Source organism: Chionomys nivalis, chromosome 7 (genome assembly GCF_950005125.1).
Source record: "Chionomys nivalis chromosome 7, mChiNiv1.1, whole genome shotgun sequence".
Taxonomy (NCBI): Eukaryota; Metazoa; Chordata; class Mammalia; order Rodentia; family Cricetidae; genus Chionomys; species Chionomys nivalis.
The window spans coordinates 78337171-78348728 of record NC_080092.1 but is presented as its reverse complement, the minus strand read 5'-3'; the positions used below and the strand labels follow the sequence as shown (position 1 = coordinate 78348728).

The following is an 11558-nucleotide window of genomic DNA, read 5'->3' as shown; positions in this document are numbered from 1 at the left end:
GGATCTGCAGCTCCGCCCCAGTCCCGCCCCTCTCCACCCGGAGCCTCCGGGACAGAGCCGGAAGCAAAGTTAGGCTGTTAGAGTGTGCAAGAATGGCAAAGAACTCTAGGGTGTCGTGGTTATTGGACCATACAGGCCTGGCACTGTGGAGTAAAGGGGAAGGCACGAGGGGCGATCTGTGAGCACAGATCCCTTGGGAGAAATACATTTTTGGTTTTTTGAGACAGAATTTCAGACTGGCCTCAAACTCAGAAAGCCTTCCAAGTGCTGGGATTACAGACGCGACACCACATCCATCACACACTTTTAAAGGACTTCTGTTTTCCCTCGGCTTTTAGCCATCTCCCTCAGGAGCTAGTAAGTCTCTTGTGCTTAACGCCTGTGCATTTAAAAAGGCATTAAGCATGAGAAACATGCTTAATGCATTTAAGGAAAGGCTCCTGGGCAGGACTGGACACCAGGGTCAAGATCCTGACCCTTGAATAACCACCATTTTCCCAGTCAGGGCATGCCATTACTTCCCGGTCCCTCCTCCCAACCCTGAAAGAGGAGTCTCAGGACAATTATTTACAAAGATTTATTACAGCGTAGGAGGAGTTCAAGCCTGGAGTCAGGGAGAAGGGGAGAGGGCCAGGCAGGTGGAGGACAAGGAAAACCAAGCTCCCCCCTGCATGGCCTCTCTAAGGACATATACTAAGTGGCATTCCTGGCACCAAAGCACAAACAAAACGCAATGAGCAGCCTCTGCCAGTCCGACTTGCAGGCACCCAGCAGAAACAGGACAATAGGGGACGACATCCAAAATGTTATGGCTGTGGAAAAGAATGCCTGAGACCTGGACCCTGGTAGAAGTCTGTGAGAGGGGTGGAGACTCAAAGCCCACCCCCATAGGAAGAGGGGACAGGGACGGAGGAGGAGGAGATTTCAGGGCACTTGCAGGTTCTTGGTACCTCCTTTCCCCAGATCTTAGGGTCCTGCCCTGTGGGTCTCCTGTGCCCAGGGGAGTGGATCTAGAGAGGAGAATTGTGAGGGGTGACTATTTGTTTCTGGCCTTCTGAGTTTTCCAGTGTGGGCTCCTTCACCTCCCCCCTCCCACCGTGTAAATGGAAGAATGACTGGCAGGGAGAGGCATCGGGGACTCTGGGCTTCAGCCAAAGCAAACACAGATCAGCCTTAGTCTTCTATAAGTCAGAAGCCGCAGCCCTAGCAGGTGAAAGAAAGGTACAAAGTAGGGTGGGGACAGAGTGGGTTTCTGGGGAGCACTTCCTCCTGGAGATGCAGGCCTCTGAGCTTATGTGCCAGGCTCAGGGTGGGTGGGGTGCTGAGGCTCCTCCCCAGGCTCTAAAAGACAAGTAGAGAGGACTCAAGGGCTGGCTCTGTGGTTTCCATCCACCTCCCCACTTCACAGTCCAAACGCTCACCACTTAGTGCTGCTCTGTCTTCCACTTGGTCCTCAGAGTTTCCATCTCTCTGGGGCTCATCCAGAGGAGGCGGGCGCTCCCAGGGCCCCTCCAGACCCTGGCCACAAGTTAGCTTCTGCCCCACTGGAAAAGAGGGCATACAAACACAGGCTAAGTGCCCATCTGGCGCCCTGCAGCACAAGTGACGTCTGGTGGCTTGTGGCCAAGCTTCTGAGGCATCGCATAATGGGCCGAACACTGGACTGGACAGCATTCCGTCTGACTGGCCATGTGACTTAGCTCATGGGCACTTTTTCGAAGGAAATATATAAGAAGAGAGGTGCAGATTGCCTTAGATAAGATTATACCTACTGGGAAATTCGGTGTGGAGGCTAATGCCAGTAATGCCAACAGTCAGGGGACTAAGGCAGGAGGATTGCTTTGAGTTCAAGGTCAGCCTGAGATACATTAAGATTCAGGCCAACCTGGATTGCAGAGTGAGCCCTTACCTCAAACAAACAAACAAAAAGAAAAAAAAAAAAAGAGCCTCTCAAGAGACCCAGAACTGGTATCCTGAATCACTCAGGAATGCTGGAAATAGATGTTGTTCCTTGGTGGTCCAGTCATGTGACCCAGGGACTTCTTCCCCTTCCTAAGAGAGCATCTCTCATCAATTTTCCACCTGTGGGGAGGGTCTCCGAGGGAACTTGCTCTCGGCCCTTGAGCCATCTCACACCCGCACAGCCAAAGATGCAGAGAAGAGACTCAAGCTGTCTTGTCTAGCCCCAAGGAGTGAACACTGTAAGTGGGAGACTGCTCATCATTCCTGTAAACAGTGGATCCAAGCTGGGTGGTGGTGGCATACACCTTTAATCCCAGCACTTGGGAGGCAGAGGCAGATTTCTGTGAGTTCAAGGCTAGCCTGGTCTACAGAGTGAGTTCCAGGACATCCAGAGCTGTTGCACAGAGAAACCTTGTCTGAAAAAAACAAAGAAGAAGAAGAGGAAGAGGAGAAGGAGAAGGAGGAGGAGGAAGAAAAGAAGGAGGAGGAGAAGGAAGAGGAGGAGGAGGAATAAGAATAAGAATAAGAATAAGAATAAGAATAAGAATAAGAATAAGAAGAAGAAGAAGAAGAAGAAGAAGAAGAAGAAGAAGAAGAAGAAGAAGAAGAAGAAGAAGAAGAAAGAATGGTCCAAAAAAAACAGTGCAGTGCAAAAAGTTTAATGTTTGCACCAGGTGAGATAAACATAGCATAGCCTTCTGTAGCCAAGTATGGAAGCTGTAACCATGTGTGTGTGTGTGGGGGGGGGGTTTGAGGTCTTACCCAAATGTCTGGGTGTTGGTAGCTTCTGTGGGTTTTCTGGCTCTGCAGCTTTCTGTTAGGCATTAGCCTTATCTTCAGTCAGCTGAGGTTAAACGGTGCAGACCAGACTGGTTCTTAAATCCTTGATTCTACATCTGGACACTAGAGGGCACTCTCCCACCCCATCTTAGGAAGGACAAAGTCTCAAGGGTCCTGGAGAGGGCAGGTCAGCCTGCCTCCTGACACAGCAGGATTCAGAAATGAGGGGAAGGGAATGCTGGCTCTCCCTGTATCCCTGAACCTCCTCACAATTTGTTTCCATGGGGTCTAGCTTCAATTGACCCGTGCCTTGCCTTAATTTTTAGGGATGAACAGTGGGGGACACCTAATCAGGTGAAGGACTAGCCAAGGCTTTGGTGCCCGGTCTCTGAAGCTGGCCATGGAAGGACATCACAGCATAGGTGTGGACGAACTGTGTCTGACCCACGATAGCGAAAGCCACAGACCCCGGCCCCTTCCGCTTACCAGTTCCCCTGCTACCTTTCAGGACTTCTGCCTGGCTGTCTTCCTCTTCATCCTCCTCTTCATCCTCGTCCTCATCCTCTTCTTCATCCTCTCTTGGAAACCCCAGCTCTCGAAGCTCCCCTAACTCATCCTCCTCCTCCGAGGTCTGGTTCTCACTCAAGTTGCTGATGGTCTGCAGGTGGGACTCAGCAATGCGCTGCACAGCTGGTAGAGGGGACCCCCCCCCCGAGGTCAAGGTCAGCCAGACTGCAGGAGCAGCCCAGGCTTGCAACTGGGGCCCCAATTCACTCCACTGGGAGGTCAAACCAAGGTGGGAACAACAGGGGGTACATTTGATCTGATTGGTTCTTAAGCTGTTCCAAAGATGCTGCTCCCCCAAGACTGGCACCAAAAAACTCCCCTACACCACAGGGCACCTGGCTGGGCAAGACCAGGCTGGCACAGCAACAGCTTAACATTCTCTGGCCAGGGAGCTTACAGTCAGGTGTTCAGGCCTGGACAGTGTCTACCAATGCTAACCCCAGGCAGAAGGTATCAGGCTCATGGGCCACGGCCATTTTCCTTGACATGGCTCACAGGGATCCACCTTGCTGTGCCTCCTTGCCCAGTACTGCCCAGCATCAGATACCACACTGCACCTTTCCCCCAGGCTCCCTAAGCAGGAACTGTCCTGAGCCTGAGGTCACAGCACTCTTCAGCCAGTAAAATCCTTGCTGGGCAAATGGACCATTCAGATGCAGCCCTCAGTCTTGACCCATATCCCTAATCTCCCAGCTCCCTCTGTGGTGACCCAGAAAGTAGCAACACCCCACCACCACACGAAGACCTGCTCAGATGCAGCCTAGGAAAGGAACAGTGTGGGTGGTTTCCCAAAGATGGAAAGTGGGGGAAGGGGGAGGAAGGGATGGGCTGGGGGTTCTGGGGAATGACAAGGTTTGAAGAAACATTGTCAGGTTAAGACTAAGATGGAGGGACTGGGATGTAGATCACTTGGTAGACTACCTACCTACCTAGCTAGCATCTACAGAGCCCTGGGTTTTGTTCCTAGTAGAGGCCTGTAATTGCAGCACCCATAAGGTAGAGGCTGAAGGATCGGGAGTTCAAATGCAGACTCAGCTACATAGTGAGGTCTAATCTAGCCTGGGCTACATAAACAACCGCCTCAAACAAAACAACACAAAAGACTAGAGCAGAGTCAGCAAGAGACCGACCGGGGGCTATCAGGATTCTAGAGCAGGTGAGGCACTAGGTCTGGTCATAGCCCCCAGCCTAGACTCCTCAGTGGTCAGCGCTTCCTGGCTACTTAATCCAACAGTGGCCCCTCCCCTTAGCAGCCCAGGGGGTAGGCTGGAAACCTCCGGTGCAGCTAGCAGGGCCCTGCACTCCTGCCAACTCAGGGACAGGCACAGAGGGTGCATTGTGTGTGCCCAATGCCCCACCCTGCCCCAGCTCCAAACTTACCTCTTCCCTCTGACTGTGGGCAAGCTACCCAGGCAATAAAATCGCAATAAATTGCCCTACCCTGGCCTTGGGGACCCGGCAAAGTTTCACCTTGAGCCAACTGTGAGAGTCCTAACCTAGGAGCACCCTTACACCCCCCATCCCTGCTCCCCTGAGGCTTAATGCTGTTCACCCTTCTTGGAGGGCTCTTGAATCCTGCCCTACAAAACCCAAAACCTGCCAGACACTTGCCCTTGCCCAGAAAGGGCTAAGCTTGCCAAACAGAACCATCTTGGTACAGAAAGGCCTCTGGACTGGGGGAGAGGAGGTGGCAGGCAGGCAGTTGGGGGAGGAGAAGAGGGAGGAGAGTTGGTTCGTGATCCACTGTGATGACAGATGTGTGCAGTACCCATGCGGGCACCCCGTGAGATCCTGTATGCCTTACTCAGTCTCTCATGCCTTGCTGGGCCTTCTAGAATCTCCTCTTTCCTTACCACACCATCTCTCCTCTTACCTCTCCATGTCTGGGATCCTACCCTGTCTTCCTTTCCAAGAATCAAGAACCCCACCCAGTACAGCCCTCTCCTGACTCCACATCCTGCCTCTCCCTACCTGGACCCTTTAGACTTAGCCCCTTCCAGAAGCTGGGTAGGTACATCTTTGGTCATCTTTTTAGTACCCAAGAAACTTCCTGACCATAAACTCCTACCTCAGCACAGAACCCAAAGTGCAGAACCAAAGCCAGGGAGGACTGAACTGGGGGTACAGCTCAGCACTATGTGTGCTTAGTGTGTCAGACCCTGGCTTGCATCTGCAGCGCACTTCCCCAGAAGACACTGGGGTGGGGGCTGCCCTCCTCCTCACATTCGCCCAGCCTAGAGTGGAGACCAGGCAGATAAACTTCAGACAGTCTTTTCACGTGTCCCAAGTTAGCCTCCAACTCACTGAGCATGACCTTGAACTTCTGACCCTCAGCACTCGGGGCTTACAGGTGTGTGTGTCCCCACCCTTGGCTTCTGAGGTATGGACTATCGAACCTAGGGCCTTGAACCCAGGGCCTTGTGCGCTCTGTGCAAGCACCCTGCTTCCCAGTCTCAAGGCCAAGTTCCCATCCTCTGTCTTGGAAGGGGGCCACTTGTCTTTGTGCCTGCTTTAAATGCTTCTAGAATTCCCTACAGGAAGCCACTTGCTGCCGCTTCCTCCCTTCATTTTCCTGTCCCAAGAGAAGCCAAGCACCTGCACCTCCCTCCAGCTTCTCTCCTCTGTCCTCATTCCTGGCAGGAGGGCTGCCAGGTGTTGCCCTTGACAGCTTCTGGCAAACCATATTGAACCTACCCACCCAGGGGGGTCTCGGCACACCATCCCCCCACGTCCTCTGAGGAGAAGGGACCACCAGGCAGGAAAGCCTCCGGAGCGGGTGGCAGGCAACTGGCACCTAGTTAGGAAGAGGCCCTTGGCATGCTCCTTTGCACCTGCCCGTCCGTCCGTAAGGTGCATCTCCCACAGCTCCCTGGCCAGAAACCAAGTCTCCAGCTGTCCCTGAAAGCCTGGTTCACTCTTCCCAGTCCTTTGCACATCTCCTTCCTCTGCCTGTGTCTCCTGGCCGTTGATTCCAGGAACCTTAGCCTTGTCCCTTCGATAGACTCTCCCTGATCCTTAGAGACAAGGGTCGAGAAAGCAAATCACTCATTTTTCATTTCCTTATGAGACACAGTCTCGCTGTGTTGTCCTAGCTGGCCTGGCATTTTCAGTGCGGTCCAGGCTGATCTTGCATCCATAGCAATTTTCCTGCCTCTGCTTCCCAAGTACAAGAATTACAGGTATGAGCCACCAAGTAGCTTTGTTTTTGTTTCTGTGGTTTTTTTTTTATTATTATTTTAATTTTTTTTGAGACAGGGTCTCTGGCTGGTCTGAAGCTGTCTCTATAGACTGGGTTTGCCTTGAACTCACAGAAACTTGCTTGCCTCTCTGTCTCCAAAATGCTGAGGTTACAGACCTCTGTGCCACCAAACTAACTTGTTAAAAACAAAACAAAACAAAAAAACAGTATTATGGCTGTAACCTAATGTTGTCCTTTTGTTTTTTGTTTTTTGAGACAGGGTTTCTCTGTAGCTTTGGAACCTATCCTGGAACTCACTAGCTCTTGTAGACCAGGCTGGCCTCCAACTCACAGAGATCCGCCTGCCTCTGCCTCCTGTCCTGAGTGCTGGGATTAAAGATGTGTGCCACCACCGCCTGGCTAAATAATTTATTTGTATTTTCTGTACATTGGTGTTTTGCCTGCATGTATGTCTGTGTGAGAGTGTTGGATCCCCTGGAACAGAAATTACAGACAGTTGTGAACTGCCATGTGGATGCTGGGAATAGAACCTCAGTCCTCTGGAAAAACAGTCAGTGCTCTTAACCCCTGAGCCATCTGCATGTCAATCAAGTGCTCTACCACTGAGCTACACTGTGAGCCTCCGATCTTCCTCATCTTACTTTTCCCAGGGCCACCAATGAGACCTGGCACGACACCTTTTAATCTGCCCAGCAAAGCAGTCAAAGGAGAGTCCAGGATGCAGACCTGCACAGGGGAGGGAGTAGAGCCAGAGGGGAAAGCAGGGGGTGAGCATGGGCCCCTTTGGAGAGACACCTCTGGAGGCTCTCACTTGTCATCCTGTGGGGCTAGCCTGCTCTCCCTTCCACATCCTCAACCTACTGTTAAGACAACCGCTGCCCTTTCCCTGCCTCTGGGAACCTAAGAAAGTCTCCCACATTGGGCAGGGATTTGGTGACACCAGTTTACAGGTCCTCTTCCTCCCCTACATCAGCCCAGCTGCAGGGTTCCAGACCACAAGAAAGATGGAGGAGTGGGGTTAGTACCTTTCAGCGAGGGGGGAGTGTAAGCACAGGGGTTGGGTCTCTTCGACTTCGGGTGGTGCCCTTCTCCCGAGGTCCTCTGCGGGGAAGAGGCAATTGAAACAGGCTACCCCTTCCTTTTGCCCTCCCTCCAGTGGCACAACCCCCACAGCTGGCTGAGCAAGGGACACCTGGGCCAAGCCCTGTGGCCTTGAGCAGAGGCCTGACTCAAAGCAAGACCCTGGACACCCCACCCCACCCCGCTCAGAGCAAGGACTTTCCAGGGAATTGCAATTGATATGCTAGGCCTGGCTCTGCGGGCATCAGTCTGCCCCACCCCGAGGGCCCGGCTAAGAGTCCTTCCCGAGCCCCAGGAAACTCACCTGGTGTGGGGAGGCCTCCTCCTCTAAGCGAGGTCACCAGGTGTACACCAACCGTGACGGAGGGGGAAGAGAAAAAGAATCATGTTACTTTCCTGAAAGCCTTTGGGACAGCAGAAGTGTGCCCTTCCCTCCTGGTGCCAACAGGTGCCAATACAGTAAACCGACCCAGCAGAGTGGGCCTTCCAGGTCTACAGTCTCCAGTGTGTCCTCTTGGGGGAACCCCAGAAAGGCACCAGAGTTGGGGTAGAGGGCAGGGGATGGGCCCTACCTGGAGAAGAGTGCTCTGAGACCCGGAACAGCATGGCAGGGGTCGGTCTCCGGCGCCGGATCTAGGGGGGATGGAGGAAGCAAGGACAGGAGAACACTGTATTGGGCCCCTTACCATCACCCAGTGCCAGCTGGAAACAAGGCTTTGGAATCCTCAGGGAGCCTGAGAATCAAAGGCAGCTAGAGCTCACTTAACTCACTTGGTCCCTTTATTTTACAAGGATGAAAAGTCCCAGGCGTGGAGAGGTTGGGCAGTGTGTTCAAGGTCACACAGCACACTGGGTCCCAAAAGACTAGAAAAACCATCCCTTACCTCCTAGCCCAGACGGCCCCACTCCACAGCTACTCCAGAACCTTCTCTAGAAGTCAAAGCTGGTTATAGCTCCTACCAGCAGCTTGAGCACCATAGGAGGTACCTATGACCCTATCCACCAAAGGTCAGCTTAAGGGCTCCAAAGCAGCTGGACTGGCTGTGAGGTCTGAGCCCAGGACTGCAGGTACCTCCATCCTCACCTGAGCCCCAGACACCCAGAGGTCTGCCGGAGTCTCTGGAGGGTGGAGTCTGGGCCCCTAGCAGTCTTTCTCAAGCTGTGGGATTCTTCACCCGGTTCTCATGAAAAAATGTAAAACTGTTCTCCTTGCCCACCCCTGGCTTGGCAATCAGAGCAACTGTCTGTTAATTAGGTCCCCTCTGAGCTCCAGGGAAATGCGCAGAGGACTAGGTAATTGAAGCCGAAGCAGTTGCTGTCAAAAGCTACTTAGGCCCAGGTTTCTGCCCACCCCACCCAAATACCCCAAGAAGGATTTTGCCCAATGCTCACTGCCCTCTTCCGAGCCCGTGGCATCTCAGCAACAAGTGTCCTTGCTAGGTCGTGGAGTACAGACCTCTGCCCCCACCACCTCCCCTGACTTTGTAGGTCTCCCAAACTCCCTGGGCTGCGGCCCTAGGTCCTGATAGCAGAAAGTAGTCAAAACAAGGTTCCGGGGAGCCCAGACCAGGCCTAGAGGGTGACACTGTGGTCATCTAGACCATGAAGTTGAAATGACAGCCTCGGACGCCCGAGCTATGTGCGTCTGTGGGGGTGCCACCTCAGTGACTTGGTCGCCGTGGGAAAAGGACGAGCCTAGCGGGGCTATGTAAGGACCAAAAGGGCAGTCCCACGAGCGGACTGTCTCCGGATGCCCACTGCCTGAATTTTCCGCCCAAGATCGGCTCAGAGGTCCAGGGAAAAGTTGCTGGGAGTCTCCAGCGAACTTCCCGCCCTGTGGGGCGCCGGGCGGCAACCCAGGCGGGGTCCAGCAAGAGAACAGCTGGGTTGCGCCGGGGATGTGTGCTGAGGGCGCTACGCGGATGGGGCGCGGCCCCCTTACCATCTCCACCTGGCGGGGGTCGAGCTGACTGGGGGGCGCGGGCACCGAGAATTGGATCTTCTTGCGGTCCTTGGGGTCCATGGCCGGCTGTGCGCACCTGGGGTGTTGGGCTGATCCCTGCTCCGCTGTCCGGAGCTGCGGGTGGCGCGTGCTGCGCGGAGGAGGAGGAGCGCTGTCCCCTCACCCAGGAAAATCCCGCGACCCGCGAGGGGAGCGCACTACGATCGGGAGTGCTGGACCGCGGAGCTCGCCTGCAGCGCCCGGCTCGGCGTTGGCGTCCCCTGCCCGGGGATCGCAGTGCCCGCGCCTCCGCTGCCCGCTACCCGGCTGGGGCGCGGGACTCCTGCTCCTGGCCTGCGCTCTCCGCGGGTCTCGGTGGGCTGCCCTCGGCCTCGCTCCACCAGCTTCTGTCTACCCTCCTTCTACCTTCTTCCTCTCCGCACCTCTGCCTCTGCTGGCTGCACCCCACAGGTCCCAACCCTGGGGTCCCAGCCCGTCCCCTCCGCCAGGGACTGGCGCCCAGGCGCTCGGAGGGAGGGCTTAGGGGAAAGCGGCCAATGAGCATCGAGAAGCGTGTTCTCCCGGGGATGGGAGGAGGGTGTGGAGTGTGAGCCAGGGCCCGCGGAGCGGTCAGGGGGCCCCCTGCCGTCTCCCCAGAACTCGGCCTTGCATTATTAATGGAGTCCAGCCGTGAGGCTAAGGGGAGGGGCACGGGCAGCTGGAGCCGGGACTCTGGCCTTAACCACTTCGGGGGGGGGGGGGGGGGCGCGAAGTGGAGTTTCAAGGGAGGTCTGTGAGGTCGAGAAGAGAGTGCTAGCATGTCACGCTGTGAATGGGGGTGTCCTAGAAAGCGAGTGTGAGAGAGGTATGCGGGGGAGGACACCTGTCAGTCATCGTGGTAGGGAGTATGTGCAAGGGAGTGCCAGAGGCCTGGAGTGCTATAGCTGGGGAGGGTGGGGGTCGGCGTGGTGTGAGTGTGAGTCTATGTGTGTCAGAGTGTCAAAGATGCGGGTGTGAGTGGCAGCGTGTGGGAGGACTGCGTGTGTGCGGGGGAGGGTGTGGGTGTGGAGGAGGATGTCAGAGGCTGTCAAGGTGATGGGCAGGCGGGGTGCCAGCTTGCGGGGGGGGGCGCGGGGGCTTGCAGAAGGGGGGCTTGAGGCTGCTGAGAGTGTGAGAGCAAATTCCCCAGGGGAGCGGGGAATGAGTCCCTGCCACAATGCACCCAGCCTTCACGTGTCTCCTGCCTTTTCTCCCCATCTTCTGGGGGAGGGGGACAGAACCAACCAGGGGGCAGGGTTGGGGGCTGCTTCAGCAGCACACGTGCTTTCACGTGTGTGGGCTTGGTGCGCTGAGGAACAGAGCTGGGCGAGAGAGGTGTGTGTGATCATTCTGAGGTGTCTGCCTCTTCTACAGATGTGTGTGTGTGTGTTATGGAGAAGAGGGGCTGCTTTGTGGGTTAAATGCCCCTGTTTATCTGACCAAACCCTTGAGTCTCTGCAGGAGCTGGCTCTGTCCTCTGCGGGGCTGGCTAGAAAGACTGAATGCCTCTCTGTAGAGCCCAGAAGGGGCGTGTGTGGACCTGTGCCTGTGTGTGCCCTCCTGGGGTTCTGTTTATGTTGGCTGTCCTCTCTCCTGGTCACTCTCAGGCCAGGAACAGCAGGGCCCCTCCTCACCACAGCCCTAACTCCACCAGTGACCTTCCCGCTCCCAGTCCCAGCCCTGTGGCGGAGTGAAGGAGTGAAAGGCCGGTGGAGCCGTATGGAAATGAGGTCGGGGCAAGCTGTTCTGCCCCAGGCTCAGTGCCCCTCTGGGGGATGAGAGAGAGAGAGACGAGAGAGAGAGAGAGAGAGAGAGAGAGAGAGAGAGAGAGAGAGAGAGGAGAGAGAGAGAATGCGAGAGAGAGAGAGAGAGAGAGAGAGAGAGAGAGAGAGAGAGAGAGAGAGAGAGAAGGTGCCAGGGACCAAGCTTTTCTCTTGGGAATAGGATGTCCTGGTGGCCAGGCCCCACATCCTCCACGCCTGGCTACAG

The 11558-nt window shown here is 55.2% G+C and overlaps 1 protein-coding gene across 2 annotated transcripts; it reads right to left on the bottom strand.

The window, feature by feature from the left end:
• Positions 1–561: 561 nt before the first annotated feature.
• Positions 562–10047, bottom strand: Ppp1r1b (protein phosphatase 1 regulatory inhibitor subunit 1B). 2 transcript variants are annotated; one of them, XM_057774793.1, is made up of 7 exons: positions 9531–10047; positions 8161–8221; positions 7893–7915; positions 7534–7609; positions 3229–3432; positions 1422–1544; positions 562–1341 (listed from the first exon to the last, which is right to left on the bottom strand). In XM_057774793.1, exons 1-7 carry the CDS (start codon positions 9609–9611, stop codon positions 1292–1294), a joined length of 618 nt encoding a protein of 205 aa, XP_057630776.1. In that variant the 5' UTR covers positions 9612–10047; the 3' UTR covers positions 562–1291. The 2 variants fall into 2 exon arrangements, with proteins under 2 accessions (XP_057630776.1, XP_057630777.1); XM_057774794.1 differs by having other exon boundaries at positions 3244–3432.
• Positions 10048–11558: the final 1511 nt, after the last annotated feature.